This window comes from Tachypleus tridentatus, chromosome 13 (assembly GCF_004210375.1).
Source record: "Tachypleus tridentatus isolate NWPU-2018 chromosome 13, ASM421037v1, whole genome shotgun sequence".
Classification (NCBI taxonomy): domain Eukaryota; kingdom Metazoa; phylum Arthropoda; class Merostomata; order Xiphosura; family Limulidae; genus Tachypleus; species Tachypleus tridentatus.
Window position 1 is genome coordinate 63,010,543 of NC_134837.1, and position 24,973 is coordinate 63,035,515.

The window sequence follows — 24,973 nt, forward strand, 5'->3', positions numbered from 1 at the left end:
TATATAAATTATTATTTGTAATAACTATTGGTAATAACCATTATTATAAATTGTATTGTTGTTTGTATATTAAAATATATTTGTGCTAAGAAAGAAAATTGTGTGTATCAATCTTGTTGGTAAATATCATAAGTTTGATACATGTTAACATTTAATTAACTTTTAAATTCATAAAAACGTAACGTGCGTAACACAATAAATTGGAAACTCTTCCGAGATAAATTATAATATGTAACAAGGACAAAGAGAAAACGAAATATCTTGTTTAGAAGTCGTGTTCAAAGGAGAAAAAGTAAAAGAAAAAATCTTTCTTAGAATGGCTGTTTATAGCTGTTTTAAAGGACAAATATGACACTGAACTTATTCCTTAGAAGTTCTGTTTAAAGGACAAGGAGAACAATGAACCTGTTTAAATCTTGGTCAGACGTCCGGTCATGATATATACATGTGACATCTCTAACAAAATCTGTACATATTCTGATAAACCCTATAGCTATAATGAGAAATGTAATTTTTTTCTTTTTCACTTTTTTACCTTCAGATTGTTTTAAAGACTTAGATTTTAATTTCTCTTTCAACAGGAGAAAACTGCTTAGCTGATAGCAGTGAGATGTTGTGTATCTAACTCTTAAGAAGTTAACAAATCAACATAATGAAAGCCCACGTTTCAGCGCCTGTTAAACCTTTCTATGATGTCGGTTTTAACGTTGCTGTTATCCTGAAGTTTCATTTAAAATAATATTCACGTATCGCGACACATTTAACTGTCCCTACAGATATGTTTAGACGCTGCGCATGTGCTTTGGCTACTCAATTTTAACAAGTTTATTCATTTTACCTTCATCTTATTTGCTTGTCAAAGACATGCCAAATAACATACCTTTAATATTTATAAATATACTTAAATAATGATATCGTATTTATGTCATAATTTACAATATACACAGGACTGTTACACTTAAATAACATGAGTGTTAGCTAGAGGTGTAGCTCCGAGCTGGAATGTGGGGTCTTGAAAAAAAAAATAGAATAAAGGAACCATGCTCGACCTCATACTGAAACACAAAAAAAAAACATACCTAGCGACACCTGTGGTGACAACACAGTATAGTTATATTGTATATATATTACTGAATAAATCTAAAATATATTATCTACAACCTTTGAATCAAGACTGTATGTAGGAAAATAAGGCTTTTGAAAATTTATTTTTATACTTAGATCTAAACAGTTCTCGCTAGAATCAGGATTGTTAAGTAACTATCAAACTTATGTTGTAAAAAAATTTTGGAAGAAGTCCAAGTTTCGATCCAGTTAGATACCATCAACTTTGTATCATATGTAAAACGGCTTTCTGTTTGGATTCTGAGAGATACCATCAACTTTGTATCATATGTAAAACGGCTTTCTGTTTGGATTCTGAGAGATACCATCAACTTTGTATCATATGTAAAACGGCTTTCTGTTTGGATTCTGAGAGATACCATCAACTTTGTATCATATGTAAAACGGCTTTCTGTTTGGATTCTGAGAGATACCATCAACTTTCTATCATATGTCAAACAGCTTTCTGTTTCGATTCAGAGAGATACCATCAACTTTGTATCATATGTAAAACGGCTTTCTGTTTTGATCCAGAGAGATACCACCAACTGTGTATCATATGTCAAACAGCTTTCTGTTTTGATCCAGAGAGATACCATCAACTTTGTATCATATGTAAAACAGCTTTCTGTTTGGATTCTGAGAGATACCATCAACTGTGTATAATATGTCAAACAGCTTTCTGTTTTAATTCACAGATATATCACTAGCATTGTGTCACGTATTAAATGACTTACTTCACAATGTATGGTTGGCTCATCCATAAGCCCAGAAACTATATGTGATTAAGCCAAGAAGTTATTTTAGTGACTGTATAAACGACCTCTGGTGGGAAACCGTCTGTCTATAAAAGTAGATCGGGATTCGTTCACATCACACAAAAACAAGTGTTTAATTTTCTTCTTTATAAAGTATGTTCTAGTAGACAGATAAAAGTGAATTCTCGTTCGAACCTAAGAGCAATAAAGATGCTTTCTAGAGCAATTTAAATTAAGCAAGTTAAAATGTAACCTAGATAAATAGATTTGCAAACCGTTAACCTATATATGAAAATTTCAAAGACGATAAAATAAGTTAAATTAACGAAAGTATATTTCCATAATTACAATGCTGAAAGTAATTGTTAGAAATTGTAAACAACTGATTACTAGTTTTCAAAATAAATATTGAACATTTTCATATCCAATGACAAAATCTTCTATCAGTTTGTTGTGTGTCTTCGCGTGATTTTCACATGCAGATGTATCACGAACAGAATCATAATTACTGACGTATAATTACCTACTGTTCAAAATTCTCTTTGTCGTGATAAAGAAAACAATGAGAAATGAACTTTTGATTCTTTACACTTTAATGTTCAAGAGAACCTAGAAAATTTCCTCCCCATAACACAAAATGTCTCATGTAGAATCAACCCATAACCCAGAATATCCTTTATAAAATCAACCCATAACACTTAAATTCCCTTAAAAATTCGACCCCTAACCCAAATTTTTTCCTGTAAAATCAACCCATAACGCACAACCGAGAATGTCTCCTGTAAAATCAATCCATAACACATAATAACACTTTTCCCATATCATCCCATACCAACGTTATTTTTCTTTAAAAGAACGTAGTATTAAAAGTCGAGTGGAATATTGGTGTTTGATCGTGTCCGTTTTACCACAAAACATATCGACAAGTCAAGTGGATGACAAGATGTTCATATAATCAGAAACCTTCGTCTATTGTATAGTTTCAACAAGGAGTTTCCACTGAAAAGTAATATTTTCAACCGGTTTACAAATATCATGCCTACTCTTCAAAACCCGCGAGGAAAATAAACAACAATATTGGATTTGTTAATATAGAATTTAAGAAAAGGTGCTCGTGCAATAAACTTGTTGAGGTAAATCGAACTGGAATTCGACACAACTTTAAATCCTTTGATTCATGAGGTTAACATGTTGCAGTAAACCTACAAGGTTTTGGTTTGTTTTGAATTTCGCGCAAAGCTAAAAGAAGATTATCTGCGCTCGCCCTCCCTAATTTAGCAGTGTAAGACCAGAGGGAAGGCAGCTAGTCATCACTATCCACTGCCAACTCTTGGGCTACTCTTTCACCAATGAATAATTGGATTGACGGATACATCATAACACCCCCACGACAGAAAGGACGAACATGTTTGGTGGGACGGGGATTCGAACCCGCGACCCTTAGATTACGAGCCGGACGCCTTAACCCACCTGGCCATGCCGGGCCTAAATAAAGTAGAAATTGTAACATAGACTTTACAGGTATCAATAATAATGTTAAGATACATGTGAAATTGAGATTAAAAAAAAACAACAGACACATGTAAAGAAAACATGGAAACTGCTGTCGGCCTTGCATGAGATCCGTCAGTTAACAATGGTTTTTGATTTTCTATTGTTCAAACGACCTTGAACTCTCTCTAACTGAGAAGTCAAGTTCAAAATACCCCAGTGTATTTCAAGTTCTTTTGTAGATCCTCTAAATGTCTGACACATTTAAAACGAACTCCCTCAAACCGGTGTGACACATTCAAAGTAAACTTCTCCAAACCTGTGTGACATATTTAAAGTCGACGACACATGCATGTTTTAATTTCCAAGTCTACAAATAATCTCGACATTGTGGAATCTCATCGCTGTAGGAGGCAAATAGAAAGTGAGATTGACTGAAAACAAGGTTTATTTGACTGAGAGAGGCGAGAAAATGTACACCATTACGGCCCTAAGGCCTAGATCTTCTCAAGTTCCAGATTAAACTGATGTATCTTCCTGCTTTTCTTGAATACCGTATTCCTAATTTGATGAATAATAATAATGAATAACAGTCAGTAACTGATTAACAGTTATACTCTGGTGATGGTACAGATCGTAACGATTACAACAATGGGTTTTAACACCCCCTAGTGGTACAGCCGTACGTCTATAGACTTGTAGCGCTAAAAACCGAATGTTTATGCCCGTCGTGGGCACATCTCACACAGCCCATTGTATTGCTTTGCATTAAGCAAAAACCAAATGACGGTTTTCAAAAGATTGTTGGCTATTCAGTGGAGCCATGACTGACGATTCTTAAATAATTACGCTAAAATTAGGTAGAACAAAAACTTCCTAAAACAACATCTTTAAATAATAAAAACAATCAGTCGTTTGCAAAGAATAACATAAAAAATAACGAACAGTTTGCATAAAAACCAAGAAAAATAAATCATTGTAATTATACACGGACTTTTCTCTACATTAAAATACTTGTGTTTGCGATGAAGGCTCCGTATTTGGTTTGGTTTGTTTTAACTTTCGCGCAAAGCTACACGAGGGCTATCTGCGCTAGCCGTCCCTAACTTAGCAGTGTAAGACCACTCCCTGCCAACTCTTGGACGACTCTTTAACCAACGAATAATGGGATTGAGTGTAACATTATAACGCCCTCATGGCTGAAAGGGAGAGCATGTTTGGTGTGACAGGGATTCGAACTCTCGACCTTCGGATTACGAGTCGAGAAAGGAAGGCTCCGTAAGAGGGCCCAGAACTCGCAAGTATAAGTATTTTAATATAAAGAAAGATCCGCGAATAATTATACGTATTAATGTTCCTACGTCAATGAATCTTAAACAACAAAAATTAAGTTTTATCACTAAGCCTAACAGACAGATAGATAAAACTGTGCTTATAGATTCGTTGTGACAAAGCTGAATGTTATTTGTGAAACAGAAAAAGAAACATTTTAAAATGAACAATCAGAAATATGTCCAACTCGACCAAATTTCATGCACAAACTTTGTGTGGACGTTAATTTTGAGATAAGGGAGACCAAACTTTACTACAATTAAAACAAAGGAATTTTTATCGCAAAGCATTACAGTTACTGTGCTCACCTCAATGGCTCAGCGGCAAACTTGAAGGATTATAATATGAAAAATTCTATGTTTGATTCATGCGCAGAAAACCCATTGATGCAGATGTACGCTTTAAAGCAATACAGCAGTTATTACAGCTGACTTAAAAGTCTACTTTACATTTGTTATTAATGTTAGTTTAAGCATTATGACGCCGTTATCTGGGTAATTGAGCACTGCCATCTGTCCCAGAGCATTCATATTTCGTATTACTAAAACTGAAGTTAAGGTAGCAAACTGTTGTAATTAATACGGTTATAGAAACGCATCAAATAGTTGTTAAGTAATATAGTAATGAATAAAAATAAATAATTGATGGATAATCATGCATCTCAGGAAGGCAAATAAAGCAGAGAACAACGTTTCGACCTTCTTAGGTCATCTTCAGATTAACAAGGATGATCACTAAATATGAAATGTTTTAATGAATTATTTCTGACGCTATTATAGTAAAAAAGAGCAAAAGTGTTATACAGTAAGTATCCTAATTGGTACTTGATGTGATAAATATGACGTTGACCTATTATAACAAATTCTTCTTTGCTTTCAATAATAAATGTTTACAATTACCCAGCATACGAAACGATCTTTTTTTTTTATTCCAGAAATACATTTTTATTTATGGTCCATATTTTAAAAGTCTCATCAAATAATTATTTTTTTTCTTTGTCTGACTTAATTGAGTGCTAACTGAAACAAGGCTAACATAATAAACGGTATGAAAATGGCCACAAGTTTTTAGGAAAATCGTATTTACTCAATGCTTTGCTTTTCAGCTTCTTCTGAAATAACAAAACTAGGCCTACTCTGTTTTACAAATATATTAATGGTTTTAAGCCAGTCTAGTGCCGTTAATTAATACTTGTATTGATCACGTTATCCAGAAGAACTAAACTGTAAAACGAATGGCTATTAACTGTGTTTCACGTAAAATCGACCCCCAATGGCACAGCGGTATACCCGTGGACCTACATCTCTAGAATCCGGGTTTCGATATCCTTGGTGGGCAGAGCACGGAAAGCCCATTGTATAGCTTTGTACTTAATTCCAAACAAACAAAATCATGTAAGATAATATTTAAGTATTCCAGTAATTCGTGGACACTTTTGCCATATAACCGTTTGAATAAAATGGGGTAAAAATTTAAAGATTAAATTAAATTGTATTAATAATTTATTTCTGTAACAACTAAAGTAACCGGCTTCGCTCGGGTTATTAGGTTAATAGCGTGTATATTCTGAACCCATTTTAGCATAAAACTGTAACTGGAATGCATTGTTACCAAAATGTGTGTGTGTATACATATACATAATAGAAGTTGTTATATAAAAAAACATTTATTTTCTATCTGGTTTATCGCTAGCTTGCTTCAAAAAAAGATGCGCACGTGCACGAGTGCACGCACTTGGATAAGTAATAACACCCAGTAGAACACCCTCAGGATCTACTCAGTATAAGTGCAAAATTTCAGGTTTCTAAATTTTATCCTCTTGGACCTTTTAAGGTCACACACGTATTCAAAGACACGTCCTTTTATTATTATTATGGACAAGCTACAGTACCCGGCTTCGCTCGAGTTATTAAGTTGGCATATTCTAGATTGACTAACTATGTCAGTATGTATTATGAACCTATTTTAGCATAGAAGAACAGTCAAAAGTAGTTTAAACATTTTTATTTCCCAGAAACATAAAATCGCCTCTTTTCTATGTGTTTTTTTTCTAGTTTTCCTCATTAAGAAGCTTCGCGCACGCACGTATATAGATAAATAATATAATACCCAGGTGAACACCCTAAGGGTACAATTAGTATTTTGTAACGTAAGGAACCGCTTCTACTACACAGATATGCCCTTTTATTATTATAGACTACTTAAAATACCAGTTCCGCGCGGGTTATTAGGTGGATATATTATAGATGTCATAATAAGGTCACGTTAACTAGCCTATATAAGACGTGGGTCACGTCTTGTTTGATATTAAGCTCAAACCCTTTCTCAATTAAGTTATTTTCTCTTATATAACTGTCATTTTAGCACAAACAAACCTCTTTATTCAAAGGAGACTCTAGAGTAAGAAATCAACAAATATTTTCCTAATTTTGTGGTTTGCACATTTGATTTTATGCTTTCAGTACATAGGTTAACAACAATATTAGACTATACTTTTGTTGCTACGCAACATGACAAAAAACCTTTGTTAGTACGCATTTCACTAAAACGCACTAGTTTTTCTGTATATCAGAAGATGTTATATAAGGAACCACTTATTTTTATGAGGTATTCCGCCAGCTTGCCTCATTAAAAAGATGCTTACGCACATGCACGCATGCACGTGGATTAGATAAGTAATAATACCCAGATTTACACTCTTAGGGCCTACTTAGAATGGATGCAAAACTTCAGATTTTTAGGTTATTGTGTGTGTGTCTGTACGTGATGTTTATTTGTAATATAAGGAACCTTTTCTCCATGTAATTTTTCACTAGCTTTCCTCATTAAAAAGATGCGTACTCACATGTAAGTATGGCATAACATTTAATTTCTATGTGGTTTTTCGCGTAAAAGATACACATGCGCGCACGAACTTAGATAGGTAATAATACGCAAGTGTACACCCTCAAGGTCGTCTTAGTATGTGTGCAAAATTTCAGATTTCTAGGCTCTTTTCTTTTGAGGTTATAGCGGTCACATATATACACATACAGAGCCACAGAGACGTCCTTTTATCATTATAGATTATCCCAGAGTGAGTGAATCTTATAAAACTATATATTTCTTTTTCAGTGATTACGACAGGAACTTTACAAACGTTAACGGGAGGGTAGACATAGCTGAAGCAGGGCCAAGTGTGCGTTAAGTCTGTGGGATTACTAACATTAGCCTCAATCTTCAAACTATCGTCTTGTTGTCGTTCCTATATTTCTTATTAGAACTTGACGATTATTTCAATAACTGGAGTCTGATTTTTAAGTGTCTATATTTTCCACAGAAATATTTATCGTTGCTAAAATCCACTTACAAAAATAATCAGTTTAAAACCAGTATATTTTTTATTAAATTACCTATTCACAGGACAATATTGATTTCCCACTATTGTATCGTCTATCAGAACTAATTGTTTACACCTTTACTGCTATCAAGAATATAGTATCAATGATATGTATTCAGTTTCTAATAATGCAGAACGACAAGTAAACACTTGTAAGTGTTATCTTACGATATATCATATGTCACGGTTAATTTATAATGTAATATCTGAAAAGGAATTCTATAATATACATAAATGTCATGGTTATCCTTTCAATACGATACACGTTATGGTTATCTTACAATGTAATACATATCCCAGTTATCCTCCAATATAACACATTCCTAGGTTACCCTACAACAACATAATAATAAAAAAAGATATTATATTATAGCACATGCCAAGATTGTTATACAATGTGACACGCATGTTATCGTCCTCTTATAAGGTAAGATATTCCAGTTATCCTCCGCTATAACACCGCCAAGATTATCTTATAACACATGTTAGGGTTACCATATGATGTAACAGATTACTGTTGTCCTTCAGTATAAAATACACCAAGGCTATCCTGCAATATATATATAAATAGTTTGGTCGTCCTACAATGTAACATATATTGTAGTTACCTTACAGTTTTTACCCAACAACATAAAAATGTTAATAGTTCAATAAGCTGGTAAATTTAAAATATCTTAAGGTAACTGTGTTCAGGAAATTAGCTGAATACCATAACAAATAATATTTCAACACATAAAGAAGAAGTGATGAAGCCTCCCTCCCAAAGTGTATTCCCGTGTGTTTGAGTTGTTTCGATACTACGTGCATGTTGATAAGGTAGTTGTGTTTTCTAAGTCCAAGTGCTCTTGATATCCAAAGTGCTGTAACTTCCGACAAACGTTGCGCTGCTTTTATTTATTTATTTTTCTTTGCTGTCGTGTTTGACTCATTCTTTTGTCTGCGACGATTACAACACGTGGACATGCAAACAAATATGGCATTATCAAGTTTCTACGCGTACACGTTGGAATATCTGACACCATAAACATGATGAAGTGGTCGGATTCATTTCTCGACTTTTATCAAGTCCTAGAGGACCTGGTTATCCTAAACAAGGGGTGGGTATTGACGGATCTGATTTCCAAGCTAACCAGTAACTTGTACCTTGAAAAGAGAAAATTCTCACGCAAGTGAACCATTTAAATTATAAAATAACTTGAAACTTTGTGCGGGAAAAAACAGCTCTCGGAAATAGTGAAGGGTACGAGTGCAACCCAATTTGATGTCAAAGAATAGTTTGTGTTAAGTTCATATACATAAATATAAAATGAAACCGTTTGTGTTTGATGAGGAACACAACTTTTTAAATGATGGATCTAGAGAAAATATGTTATCTTCATGTTACGAAAGGTGTTTCTTACTACACATGCTCTTATCAACAAAGTAAAATCAGTCTTCAAACGGACGCGTATAATTTATATTAAACAAATTCAATATCTTACGATATTTAAGGACACATTGATATGAATTTAAAATAAACTTGTCTCTTATCCTTTGTTTTACTAAAATATATAAAATTTACTTTTACGACAGGCCGTTAATTAACCAGTACCAGCAAAGCAAGATATATGGTGATATATATAGAACTTCTTGCAATGGATATGTGTGTATGTGTGTGCAGTATAGCAATTTGGCCCTGCATGACCGGTGGTTAGGGAGTTTGACTCGTAATCTGAGGGCCGCGTGTTCGAATCCCTGTCACACCTAACATGTTCGCCTTTTAGCTGTGGGAGCGTTTGAATGTACGATCAATTCCACTATTCGTTGATAAAAGAGTAACCCAAGAGTCAGCAGTGAGTGGTGATGACTAGCTGCATTCCCTTTAATCTTACACTGTTAATTAGGGATGGCTAGCGCAGATAGCCATTGTGTAGCTTTACGCGAAATGCAGAACACATAAACAAGCTCTAGTAGTACACACACACACACACATAAATATATATAAGATTCGAGAATGCTGTTTCCAATTGTTGGATATGTGTGTTATTATATATATTTCCAATTGCTGGACTCATATGTTACTGGCATAAATAGCACATTAAACTGTTTCCAGTTGCTCAAACCTTGTGTTACTACTGGCATAGCTGGAGCATAAAGCAATTTTCAAACACTGTACTTGTGTGTTGCTGACATAAATAGAACATTAAATCGCTTCCAGTTGCTCAACCCTTGTGTTACCATTGGCATAGCTGGAACGTAAAGCATTTTCCATTTGCTCAACTTGTGTGTTGCTGATTCAGCTAGAACATAAGCCGTTTCTAGTTACATAATTCATGTGTTACTGATACATCTAGAATGCGAAGCCGTTTCTAGTTTCTGAACCGGTCAAACCAATAACTATTGTTCTTTTTATTTTTACACAGGTTCAAAACGTCCTCCACAATGATTTCTAACAGGCATTGAAGTTTTAATCAATATTTTAGTTCTTGACAAAACACGTTTTATAAACTAGAAATAATCCTATTCTTCAGAAGTTAACTGGGTAATTAAAGTAAAAAAACAACAATTATTTGGTGTTTTAAAGTCGATCAGCAGCTTAAGTCACTTTGGACCTTCCTATCGTAGCCCGACTAGCTAACCATCAGACCACATTTGGCCTGCGATATCAACTTATGAAAATAATATTCTAAATAATTTTTGTAAATACAAACCACCAAATAGTTTCATATGTCTCTGAAAAATACTAGACTGTTAATACTTTCGACTTTACAAACTTGTTTACTTCATGTCTTAAAAAAGAAGAACAGATTTAGTTAAATAAGAATAAATGAAGGAAGCTCTGAACAAGGATTTTCTTTAATTACCATAATTCAGACTTCCTCCAGTGCAAGAAGATATTAGATAACGTACGTTTCAGTAACGTCTTACGAACAAAAATTCATGGTTGCAAAATCGCTTTGAAATTATGGAATTGTGATAAAAAAACTAATTGGAGAATATACAGAGCAACAAAAAAGACATATATCCAACAAAGGGGGGCAGTTAACAAGTACGAAATGAAAATTGCAAAACAAAACACGTTTATAACTCTTTATCTTTTTATTTATCCTGCTAAGCTTGTTAGTGATGCTTAGATGATCCTTATTATTGTCTAAGTCGAGTCAGAAACTCTTGTGGTTTGACGAAACGTCCAATTATTACTTGTAACTTGTGTAGGCCAAGGCGTAATTACTATACATTAAAATGTAATCATACTTAACACAGTATATATGTTGTGCTATTTTTTGTTTTTTCTTGTGTAAAATAATTTACTAATTGCACCTAGCGATGAAAACGTTAATTAATTCATTCTTTCCGCACGAATATATACGTTATCAAGATAAACACACTTTATAAAAATTTTCGCATCTTCTAACCTTCTTTAATAATTTGCTCGCACCTTCGCCCACTCTAAACTCTTAATTAACAGTCTCGTACATTTCAAGCTCCATTAAAAAACCTGTTTTGTGACCACGATGGACTTGACAGCGTAGGTAGCACTGGTGTTGAATCTTCAATGGTTCCCATCTACGTGATGACGTCTTGGAGGGAAGGGGGGAGCCACGTTTCAGTCTAGCGATTCGATGAAGGCCTCAGCTTAACGACGAAACGTTGTTCACTACAGGACTCCAGAAAGATGGAGTCGATTAATGATTCAATGCAAATCCACTAACACCTATTTTATGTGCATTTAAAATTTCTTAAAAGATGTGTCATATGTTCAGCATAGAGATCGAAACTTCATCCATCAAAAGACTCCAGGAAGATGGAGTCCGTTGAACATTCAAAGCTTGTTCTATTAAAAACTATTTTAAATGAACTCGGTTTTTTTTAAGATATATCAACTTCTGCCAGTGGAGTTTATAGAACAAGGTGTACAAAGTATGTTTGATTCTCAGTAATTTTGCTCTAACAGTCAAAAAACATTTTTTTACAAATTTAGTAAATAGAGCCATCATGTACATTGCGATAAGTACAAGATCAATGTGAAACAACATTCCAAAAATATATTCTTCTGCGCTTTATTTCAGAGCATTATTGTAAAAAATATCTCGCTACTGACAGTTACGTTATCCTTTAATAAAAAATAAATATTTCTCTTAATTTCTTTTCAAGGGTATTGGGCTTATATACTAAAAGTGAAAAACAAAAACGACGTTTAAACGTTTTGTTGTTGTTTTTTGTTTTTTTGGCACACTGAAACATATCATCTTTATCAGAAATTTCAGGCGAAACTAGTTTTTATTATACTAACCCTAATGATGACAATTATTTTTGTGAAACTAGCCGGCTAAAATTTCTTGTAAAGATTTTATCTTTCATTATGTTCCCTCTCCCAAGAAAAACTTCGTTTTTGATTTTTAATCTTAATACATTTCCCTGTCTTCATTGGTTCCAAAAGCGATATTGTAATTCTTAACTGTTCTATAACCTGCAAAATAAAAATATAAAAGTAGTGCAGCACATCCATACTTAACTCCGTTAGATTGTTCTATTGTTTCATTGATTTTCAACACTTCTTTATATTGCCGTAAGCATCAAATAAACCACGATAAAACGTTTTTATGAAATCTTTTTAATTCAACTTTACATTTAATAGCATGGCTTTGAGCGAAATAAAAATCATTTTACACAGTCAAGTATTTTTTTTACGATAAATGATGAGACAAATCAAGCCTAGAGCAATTTTAAATAGCACCTGCTGCGACACCAGACACGTTTTTTTATTGATAACTCCGGTAGATGGCGCCAAACTCTTTCTATGGTTTCAACCTAAATATAAAAAGGAATTATATATAAATTATTTTTAAGTTTGAAATTTTTCTTATAATAGTTAGCTTTTGTGTGTGTGATTTTCTTATAGCAAAGCAACAGCGGGTTATCTGCTGAGCCCACCGAGGAGAATCGAACGTTGTAAATCCGTAGACTTACCGCTCTACTAGCGGGGAGCATTAGCGTTTGAATGTACGTAATCAAATTAATAAGTTGCACAAAACATTGTTTCAGGTGGTTGTTCAGTTTGTTTATCAAATGGAACATTGGAAAACACTCAAGTTTAAGCTACTGAAGTTATTAACAAAATGGATATCAAATCAATATTGAGATGGTTTCTTTCATTTATTAATAAGAATAAACACTAAAAACAATTAAGTTTATTGATTGACAGTTTACTTGGGTTACATTAAACTTGTCAAGAAAAATAAAAAGGAAGGCAATCCTTAAAGTGCGACCATTACATTTTTTGCAAACATTTGTGACTGGTTTATTTGCCTGTTTTCGTACGTTGACTGAGTTTTAGCGTAGTTTATCAAATTATTAGCCAAAAAACGTGAAATGTAAAGACTGGAAGAAAAACGGCACAATAAGGTCTGTCGAAAATATACCCAAAATCTGACCATAGAGGAAGTTTTAGAAACATCTTTTTTAATTTTTTTATTTCACAACCTATTCAAAAATCGAAAAGGTCAGTTTGAGTAGATGAAAACCTTTGGTTAGAGACGATACTTGTGATTAATTTAATTTTGAAAACTGTTTTGTTCTTAAACCTAAAACTTTTTATTTTTATTTTTACTTAACTACCTTTGGTTAGGTTTGTTTGTTTTATTTTTCGAATTTTGCGGAAAGCTATACGAGGGCTATCTGCGCTAGCCGTCCCTAATTTAACAGTGTAAGACTAGAGGGAAGACAGCTAGTCATCACCACCCACTGCGTACTCTTTTACCAATGAATAGTGGGATTGACCGCCATATTATAACGCCCCGATGACTGAAAGGGCGAACATGTTTGTTGCGTAGGGAATTCAAACCCGCTGTTTTCGGATTACGAGTCGAGCGCCTTAACCACTTGGCCATGTCGGGCCTATTTTGGTTTGAAGTGGAGTACTTCGTACGAGTTTTAGTATGTGATTGGAACATCGTGGTGAAAGCTAATACAATATTCCTGCAGTACCCGTTTGACGAAACAGAGTAAGTGGAAAAAATAAATATAAGAGCAGTCCACTTAAGTCCAAGGAATGAAGTAATTAGCTATCTTAATTAGTTATTTGTGATGTTAGTGAAAATTTTCGACATATAAATAAAAATAACATTTTTCATAAAACTTTAGGGCACCCTATGAAATCTAATAATGGTGCATTCTAGTCCCAAGTTCGGAAATGTATTATTTATGGCTGTAGCAACATCACCGAACAATAAGTCTCCGTTATACAGAAGTGCGGGTATAACCGTATTTTTTCTTACTCTAGAAGAGCAGATATAGTTGTATTTCCCTACCTGAAAACATTATATAAGTAGGAATAGCCGTATTTCACCTTCTGCACACATTATAAAAGGTTCATGGTCGAATTTCACTGTTTTTCGCATGCTAGAAGAATGAAGCAAGCCTGTTTCCTTGCCTATACACTGTTTGCTACCAGTGAAACGTTGAACATGCAAAGTTTCCTCATTACATGTGCGTTTACGTGATTGATAACGCTAATGGTTGTGCGATTCGTTGCAGGCCGTTTGTATAACGACCGTGTTATTCCAATCACGTTATCAAGTGACACGTGATTTAACTTAGCAAAATTTAAAATTTGACTCAACTGCTTTTCTACCAAGAAGCATTTCACTTGACCTTTAACTGATGTTAACTGAATACACCACAAAATACGAGGGAATGGATGACTGGTAAAGATTCCAAAACACCAACAGAAGATTACATACTCATATATAAACAATGTATCGGTTATAGCTCTCTACATTGTTTATTAGCTTATTATTATTATTGGGGAAATTCCGGTACCATTAAATTGCTTTAACTACTTTTGGACACGATAAGAACGTTTGAACACCGGCTGTCGCGGTCAAGGGAACGTGCGACTTACGTTTCATGGGCAGGTTTTACTTACCCTCTACAACAGTCGATTCTCGAACATGCTGGAACTGATGTCGTGTATAGAGAACATTCTTCGGTTGTTCTTGTTGTATTCATTGTTCATCCTCGTCTCTGTTCCAAGAAACAAATAGCTCGGTTAGTTTTCATGTCATTTCTCATTAAGGGCTGCACATAAACGTGTTTCACTTTTAGAAAATTTATTATAAGAACTTTATCGTTGAAGCGTAAATAAAGAAATGTAACAAGTTATAAACAACCATGGGATTCTATTGGTTTTTTTAACTGACAAAAGAATCTGTTTTGTGTGTGAATGTATGTTATACAAATGATAAATACGTTATGTTAAAACAATTTTAGAACCTCACCACCTCGTTACAGTCCATGTTGCCACGTCTGGTCGTGCTCTATCTAACAACGGTGCATCCTGACAGCAGCACTACAGCGAAGTTGACGTGTCCAAAGCACGCAATGTCTCGCTGCATTATGTTCATTGGGTATGTCTTTATATGGAATGCCTGAATACCAGTATAATTCTCTAGCTGCTTAAGTATACGTTAGTTTAAAGGACATACTGCGTGGAATAAAATTGTTTACACGTGGCTTGTGTAGCTTTTTCTAAAATAGATCCTTTTCGGTTACGTTTACTGTTGCCTAGTCCGTAGGTACAGTCTTTCCCAATAACCTTTGAGTTCGTGAGTTTTCACCTGTTACAAGACGCAGTACTTCTCTTATCACTGCTAGGATATGATTTAATGCAGTCTCTTTATATATAGTCCTGGTGCCTCAATTGATCCATATTTCTTTGTTTTACAATGTCATTAAGAAACATCTTGGAAATTCTAGAATCCTGAAGTTAGAATGTCTATAGGATACGGGTGTATTTTTCGTCAGAAATGGCTTTTATATACTTATACATATTTAGACCTTGTAACTAAACAAACGTTAGAATTTGTAAATGAATTGTAATACCAAACGCATTTTAAATACGTAAAATGTAATCTAAAACTGCAAATGAAGCTCTAATATTACAAGACAAACCGAACAACACCGAAGGACTAAGAACGTATTCTGAAACGTTACCTTAAAAAAAAACCACAAAAAACAGTACCAACGCCATCTTGATACACCCTGCCTAAACCGATATTTAAAATAATAATAATCCAACCTTGTGATGTAACATAGCAACGGAGATGTCAGTTTCACCTTCTTGCTTTTCTTCAATATGTCTTTTATCGCGTTACGCATTCTGCAAACTTTACACCTGGTGGATCTCATCGTAAACTCTCAGATTTGTTAAGCCTCGTGCTTCATTCTTATCTCAACCTGCACAAAATCCGACTAGTGGAAAAAGTTGACAATGAAGGGATAAAAACCTGTAAAATAGTTGAAAATTTTGAGGTCAAATAAATTGAGTTCGCTTGAATATTAACCAAATGGACCGGCAAATAATTTTATAAAAAACAAAAAGTACAACAGAAGAACGTGCACAAGGTAACAATAATTTTATTTAAAAGTTCATGTGTGTAACGGTGCATTCTTATTATTCAAACTAGATATTTCAAAGGTAACAAAATCATGCAACAGTTTAAAATATTGTAAAGATGTTTAATAGTAGATTAACAATGTATTGACTATAGTTGTCCATGAAAAGTAGATGTCTGAAAAAATCGCTGTTGCTAACACCACTGCATCAAATAAAAAATATATTAAATGTATCACTATAATCACGAATCAATCAGATTCACAAACTATTGGATAGATTGAAGTGTTTTATAATACTATGAGCATTGTTTATTAAAGTATTAACCCTTAAACGGCGGCCATCATCAACTGATGCTGCTATCTACAACATTAAGGGTTAATGGAAAAGCTGTATTCTAAATAACTCCTGAACTACTCTCAGATACTCAAGTTCAACTAACAATATTATCTTTACATCACGTTACTTGGTCTCACACACATTCCGAAATTAGTTCACATTCGACAGAATTCTTCAAATCCAGTGATTGGTAATCTGTTTAACTAAACAAACTTTCAGACATAGGCACTTAATACACTTACGTAATAACGCAGCTAATTTTAATAATGGAAAAGTATCTCAAGAAATTAATCAGGCTTTATGCGTTTGTAATTAGACGATTGAAAAAAACTGATATCCAATTGTACATTTTACAGCAAAACTTAGCTAACCCAACACATTGGTAAGTTAAGCCTCCCCATTCCGATTAACAGTCTTTATATGACAATAAGTGACTAAATGCATAGTAATTTATAAGTAGCAGTAGCATCATGTGGTAAAACAGTATATAGTTAAGACAGAATTACGTCATCCAGAAAGTTACCTGGTCGGGTCCTCCTTCTGTGTGAAACCTTCAACAGAAATAACGTTTGTCTCATTACCAAATCTCGAATAACTGAACGAAATCTGTTGTGGAAAAAAAATTAATACCAAGAGTTTAGTTAATTAAACTGCTAAAGTTTACTTTAATTTTATATCATCTCAACTAGTAATCGGTCACTTAATAACAGTGACGAATTCAGATTTTATAACTTAAACTAAATCGAGTGCGTTGAATAAAAAAATAATTGACTTTGTTTACAGCTGTGACGAGTTTTGTAGCTTAACAATCATGTGTTGAAGTCACTGAGCTGTGTTAAAATAATAACATTTTCTGTATTCTCTCTAGTTATCATTAAAATAATAATAACATTTACCTGATTCTCTCTGATCTTCATTTAAATAATAATAATATTCACCGGATTCTCTCTGATCTTCATTTAAATAATAATAACATTCACCGGATTCTCTCTGATCTTCATTTAAATAATAATCACATTTACCGGATTCTCTCTGATCTTCCTTTAAATAATAATAACATTTTCCGGATTCTCTCCAGCTTTCAATTAAAATAATGGCAACAATAATAACATTTTTCGGATTATTTTCAGTTTTCATTATACAAAAGGGGAGGGGTGTCACGCGACCTTGGAGTAGCACAAAAACATCTATAATTCAATAGCCTATCATTAGAGTACCTGTCTTGCACGGGAAAGTTGGTTAAGGACAGCTAAAAAGGTGACATTCAACACAACACATTGCCTAAAATAAATAATACTCTGACACGACAGCTGTCACAAAACTCTTGACTACCTGCCACGAGAGGGCGTGGTTTATCGCGACCACCTGCAGGCTTTGATTTTACAGAACCACACTGCATACTTTATCCCAATTTATCTGACAGAAGACAAGATTTTGTATATTTCCAGATGTCTTCTTGACCAGAACGACCTCTACAAAGAAAGACTCTAACAAGCATGAAATGCCTTAAAGGTGTTTCAAATCGGTAAACCAGAAATAATGAGCACGTGTTTAAAATTTAAAGGAACCAGTAAAAAAATATTTCTTGTCACGCTTTTGATTACAGTGTACGTGAGTTTCATCAACTAAAACACAAATACCTCAGCTCACATGCAGAGCAAATAAACAAGGAAAACGTTTTGAAACAAAATCCAGTTTGAGCTGAAGATTTTCATCTTCAACTGGACAGTTTATGACTTCTGTTAAAACCAATAAAGAAGACAAGATAACTTAAAGAACATGACCAGGAAGTCAGGGCGCTCGACTCGTAATCCTAGGGTCGCAGGTTCGAATCCTTGTCTAACCAAACATGCACACCCTATCAGCCGGGGAAGCGTTATAATGTTACAGTCAATTTCAATACTCGTTGGTAAAAAAGTAACCCAAGAGTTTGCGGTGGGTAGTGATGACTAGCTGCCTTCTCTCTGGTTTTACACTGTTATATTAGGGACATCTAGCGCAGATAGCCCTCGTGTAGCTTTGCGCGAAATTCAAAAACAAACAAACAACTTGAAGAAGGAGTGTATCTATCGAAAACATATTTCTCGAAATGTTGATTCAGTATCATTAGAATCTCTGGAAATTATTTCAATTTGTATCTGAGTTATTCATTTATTGTATTATTTTTTTAAGATTATCCAGGAAATCATGTAGCAGACTGTTCATGTAACAGACTGTCGTATGTTAACTGTTTGGAACGTAAATATTTTCTTTATCTTTTTTTTTTTTTTTTTGTCATCAAACTGTTGTAAAAGAAAACCAGGCGAACAAGCAGATAACAGATAGCACTGTTCTTCGTTCATTTAGGGTCATTGTCCCGCGATTGCACCAACACAGATACTATATAATACTGTTTAAAAATTGGCCAGTTTAGTAACATAACATCATTTTGCTGACATGTCCACTTTCATGAGTAAGAAATATTCGTTACAAATGTCACTTATAGTACATTTAAGAAATCTGTTACATCTTTCAGTTCTCTAAGCTATCGTGAAATTGACTACATTATAAGGCCGCAGGCTCAGAACGAGTTGGTTGACGACTCATTACCCATCTGTCTGTTGGGTTTCTTTTCGCTGTTTAGGGAGATGTCAGAAACCGTACACCATTATAAAGTTCTTTAATAAGAGAAAATCTTGGTTTTCATTTAGGGCGAAATTTATGGTTTCCGTGTTATTTATTGTTTTGCATACTACGGTAAGTTTGTGAGACTAGTGAAAAACTATTACTTATGATGTAAGTGAAGTGTGTCACAACTGTTAAAGTCTAGACTGTTGGTCTGTTGAACAATAAACTGAAAAACGTCTACGTGTATTTCTACCTTTCATGTATTGTTTGTTGCATTTCGCGCAAAACTACTCTAGAGCTATCTTCGCTAGCCGTCCCTAGCTGATAAACTAGACGGAAAGGAAGCTGGTCAATACCACTCACCACCATCTCTTTGGTTACTCTTTACAAACAAATGGTAGGACTGACTGTAACATTATAATGCTCCCATGGCTGAAGGTGAGAGCATGACAGGGATTCGAACCCGTGACTCTCAGATTGCGATTTGAGTGCCTTAGCCACCAGGCCAAGCCAGGCCTCAAGTTTATAATAACTGTTTGAAAAACAAACAAAAAACACAAACCTGAACAATATTCGGAATTTATTTTAACTGGTAAAGTTTGTTTGTTTGTTTTAAATTTCGCGCAACGCTACACGAGGACTATCTACGCTAGCCGTCCCTAATTTAGCTGTATAAGACTAGAGGGAAGGCAACTAGTCATCACCACCCAATGACTAGTGGGATTGACCTTCACATTATAACGCCCCGATTACTGAAAGGTCGTGCATGTTTGGTGCGACAGGGATTCGAACCCGCGACCCTCGGATTACGAGTCAAACGCCTTAACCCACCTGGCCATGACGGGCCATGGTGGCAGAAGTAACTCCGGGAATTCGATTCTGGATTACAAACACAATAACAAAAAAAAATCAAAACTGACATTTAGAGAAAGATCTACATAGTTATTCAATCAGCCCAAACTTACCGATGTGTAGCTTTTCGGTACAGATTTACTTTTAAACAGATATTGCGATTACCATAAATGTCGAAACAATTAACGTGTTTCTTCAAGATACTTGAAAATAAAACCAACAACAACATTTTTTCGAATGTGTTCACAATAATGACCTTTATTGCTTTTCTTTAGTTTATCTTCGTCCCTTTTTTTTCTGTGTGAACTTTGAACTAAGCCACAATTATTAAAGTAATAAAATTCACACATACGTACGAAAATGTTTACTTTAACTGAGACGTAAGTAGAATGGCACAAGATGTGTAACAGAAGTTGGTTTCCACTACCCTTATCACATTTCTCAGTTCCTGCTCTAATAACGAGACAACCTGAACTCATTTCATTCAATGATTAAGTATTAAAACCACATTAATTAAAGCTTGAGTCAAACTGGTTATTATATACAACAGTGACAAACTATCGAGCTACACTAGCACATGACTGAAGGACTATGAAGCTCACACTGGCACAACAATGAAAACTGTGGAGCTACATTGACACAACAGTGAAAGACTGTTGAGCTACACTGAATAATGAACGATAAAAGTACTCAACACAACAGTGAACATCCTAGCACGATCCCTGGAGGATATTAAGGAAACTATTTCCACCACCCTGCCGGAAGGTAAGGAAATTACCTAAACTGTTTAAGGTATATACAGCAGGTAAAGTGTACCAATAAGCAAACTAACTACATTAATACTGTTATTCATATAAATTAACCTACCTTGCGAGAACAAATTTAAGCAACATTACGAATCTTAACAGTCAACGCATTAAAATGAATCTTAATTAAACCAATACTTGCTCAGAAAAAGACAAAAACTGCTCTTATTAGATAATTGATAGCTTTCAAAATATGTACAACGTAACGACGATGAACTTCTGTCTTATCGATCTTTTTAATGTTTAACACCAGACATCAATCCAAAAAATAGTACCGAATCAGTTGTCGCTAACTAACGTACATTAGAGATATTCCTTAGATTACAATTCAATCACGACTTACTTAACAATTTAACATCGGAGTACCCGTCATCAACGTTTCGGTTTTTATACAAAATAAACATCATAGTACAGTATTAATAAAGTTTCTAAAACACTATAACAAATGTCGATTACATGAGCATTCTTCTTAAATGAAAACACTGAATCAAGAGATTCAATACGTTATTAGATACAAATATAGATATCTTATAAATCTTAATAAATTATTTGACTCTATTAATCTTGATGTAACTGCTAGAAAAAGACTATTTTTAAATTTCTGTCTCGTGACTGTTGTTCTAAGCATTTTTTTTCCAACCTCAAAGATTTACCTGCTCGCTGAACGTATGTGGTTTAATCAAATTCATGGCCTCCAGATGTGAATGGAAGTGTTCTACAACTGTCAGTTTTTTTTTCAGCACGTGCTCTGGAAGAAAGAAAACGCCGCAGGTTAAGCACTGTCGTTTCAAACAAAATTAATAATTTGGGTATTACTTACTCGACACCCACTCGAGGTTAACCACTGTTGTTCTAAACAGAACGAATATTTTGAGTATTACTTGCACAGGAGACATTGTTCCAGATAGACTAGAATGTAGACACACTCATTGTTTTACACAGTGAGTGAGGTTAACAGTCGAAGAGTTCTGGGAATGAATTTGAGAACTTTTGGGAACTTAGAGATAACCTGAATTTAAAAGTGACAATCTTCGAGCTACCTGACAGTAGCTACAGCACGAAACCAAAATTTGGTCAACCTTCTGACTTCTTTTTTTCTCTATCGCCTATGCAGCCCCACTCCCAACCCGATGGTTCGCATTGTCGGACTCCAAGCCGGTTTTACTACATAAATTCATTGATCTACACGTATTTTTTTAAAGTGTTTCATTATAGTCTAGCTATCAAGAGATGTGTGAGCCCTCCCTCGCCCGTAACACGTATGGCTGTCTAGGAAAGTCTAAACTTGCGACACAAAATAAACATTTAATTGGAGTTAAGTGTCACTTAAGTACCCATTATCGGACAGTTGAATGATTTTATTATTTATGTTAACGAAAAATAGCGTCACAAACACCGTAACTCACCAATGATGTAACCAATAGTGACGTCATCGGGCAGCCGAATCTTCTCACAAGCACTCATAAACCTTCCTCCACTGTACGTGCGAGAATATAAAAACATTATTAACCAATAACTGCTTCATCATTACAATCTAGACAATAATAATAACCTTCAAAACATTCGTTGTTGTTTGTTTATGTTTAACTTATATATTTAAATGTTTGAAAGTACTACATAATTTTGTTTCGGTACGTTATTTTTTTATTCACCAATCAGCTTACATTCAAACGCTTTATTTTTAATGGAGTATATAATTTTCTCTGATTGGTCGATTTCATTCTAAATATTGGAATTTACTTCCAGCAAAGCTAGCCTGTTTTTTATTGGAATTTTCATTATTATAGTGACAGCTATTTGTTTCTTACCTGAATTAACTATAATTTTCAAGTTTGCTTTTGTTTTTTACCCTAAATTTCATTTAACTAAATCGAATGGAAATAGTTAATGGTAATTATGTTTCTTTTTACTTTACCAGTATCGTTTGATGTTCTTCTTATCCGATTCTATCTGGATATGGTTATTTGTCTTTACTCTTATTATCTCATCTAATTTAATTAATTGTCCTTACCTAGCTGTCGGCATCATTTTTAGAGTTAAAGCTCTGCTAATACAAAAGCCAGCGCCCCCTGTTGCAAACCAAAATGATATCGTTTCCTGCAGGAGAAAAACAGTTGGCATTTAAAATAAACCAAACAGAATCATTTCATACCTAAATATATATCTACTAACAAACTTAAGTTTACAATTCCGATATAAATCATTGAGATATTTTTTGTTGTTTTCTTAATGCAAAGCCACCCAATTGGACCATCTTCATTCTGTTCACCATACAGTACTGTGTTGTCTGTCAGCCAGTCAATAGCCACTAAGATGAGCTCATATAAGGGAAGCTTAATATTGCAAATGGTACTGTGGTGACATAAGTAATACGTGAACACGTCATGAATCACGAGAAGAAAGATGCATTGTGTTGATTAATAAACCGCATGACATATGAGCTTGAAAAGAAAGAGATAAAAATATATGTTAATTTTGGTTTTATTCTCTTGAAACAGAAAATTTCCAGGAAAGCTACGGAAGTACATGTAGTGCGTGCGTAATATTATTAATGTAGAGTATTCGCTGTATACTCTTGCCCAAGGTTAAACTATAAGTATTTCTCACTGAATTTCTTCGCATTTTTGATATACTGATGATTTTACCTTTTATCGCTAAATAAAGCATTATATGTGAAATATAGATTATACTTCTGTCTAACGTTAGTATAAATAGCTCTATAACTATCATTTAAGTCTAAGTCTGTCAGTTTCAACTTTTCGAACTAGTTTCTTTGTTTTAGACAAGTTTTTAATGTACGTATATATATTATAACCATAAAATATTCAAGCCATAAACCAAAACACATTAACATGAATTTTTTTTTAAATACGGTGCACTTTTTTTGAAAAAAATGGGATGCTAAGGCACAAGTGTATCCTAGGCTTTGGAGGTGAATGAGAAGTAGGACCCACACTGCGGTGGGGATACACCGTCTATCAGTCTTTATCTCCAAATCGCTAATCTCACATAAGAAAATTAGAAATTAGGAAAGCGAGATGTGGATGCTCAAGCCCACAACGTCCCACATCTATATCACCCTTCATTGGCCTGCAAACAGTTCTGGGAAGGTGACTGTCCTCCCAAATTAGAATAAGAAAAGATAAATATAAAAATAAATAAATAAAAAAGGAAAAAATGTACTACCATTTAGGGATAAGTAAGATAAAACTTACCTCTTGAAGTTAGCATTCCTGCCCCAAATACAGTGGAGCGCCGTTAAGCCGCGGTATTTGGGGGGTCAACCTGCTTAATCGCGGCTTAAGTAGTCCGCGGCTTAAACCTTTGTGACTGAAAAGCCGAAGTCGCCAACAGCTCCGCCGAGGAGCCTCATCCGGGCCATTGCGTGATCATTATATCGGATTATCGAATTAAAAATAATACTTTAATTATTGATCACTTTTTTCACGGATTTACCGCGGATTAACTTTAATGTATGGAGAGGTGTGATTCGGTAACAATGGCGGCCTCCATAAAGCTGACATAGAGAGCGGATAAGGTAGATTAACGGTCGACTTCTATTGTAATATATTTTATTTATTTCCCAAATTAAAGTAACTCCTTTTTAAATATCCCATTGAAGTTATAAAGCCAGGATTAAATTCGTAAGCCGCGTTTTTACACGTTCTTAAATTAGCGGTGAGCTGCAATAATCCTCGCTCACAAGACTTGCTACAGCGGCTTAAGGGATTTCGCGGTTTACTTGTCCGTAGCTTAATGGCGCTCCACTGCGTGGTAGAGGCACTAACTAACATGACATCAGCAAAGTGACGGTTCACTGTGACTGTCGTGCTTTTTATTTGCGGCTTAAGGTGTAAATCCGCATAAAGTAGTGCCAAATTCTTAGATGACCTTATTTTTAACTTTTTATTTTTTATTTTTCGTAATTTAT

The 24,973-nt window shown here is 34.4% G+C and overlaps 1 protein-coding gene across 1 annotated transcript in view; it reads right to left on the reverse strand.

Annotated features, from left to right (window-relative positions):
• Positions 1 to 12,642: 12,642 nt before the first annotated feature.
• Positions 12,643 to 24,973, reverse strand: part of LOC143236996 (fringe glycosyltransferase-like) — a 38,799-nt gene continuing 26,468 nt past the window's right edge. The window contains exons 6-12 of the mRNA XM_076475776.1: positions 23,054 to 23,139; positions 22,449 to 22,519; positions 21,696 to 21,790; positions 17,301 to 17,383; positions 16,124 to 16,331; positions 14,972 to 15,069; positions 12,643 to 12,855 (exon numbers count right to left, since the gene is read on the reverse strand). Of these exons, the coding sequence (XP_076331891.1) occupies positions 16,277 to 16,331; positions 17,301 to 17,383; positions 21,696 to 21,790; positions 22,449 to 22,519; positions 23,054 to 23,139 (390 nt within the window). The 3' untranslated portion in view covers positions 12,643 to 12,855; positions 14,972 to 15,069; positions 16,124 to 16,276. The remainder of the gene's footprint in view (positions 12,856 to 14,971; positions 15,070 to 16,123; positions 16,332 to 17,300; positions 17,384 to 21,695; positions 21,791 to 22,448; positions 22,520 to 23,053; positions 23,140 to 24,973) is intronic.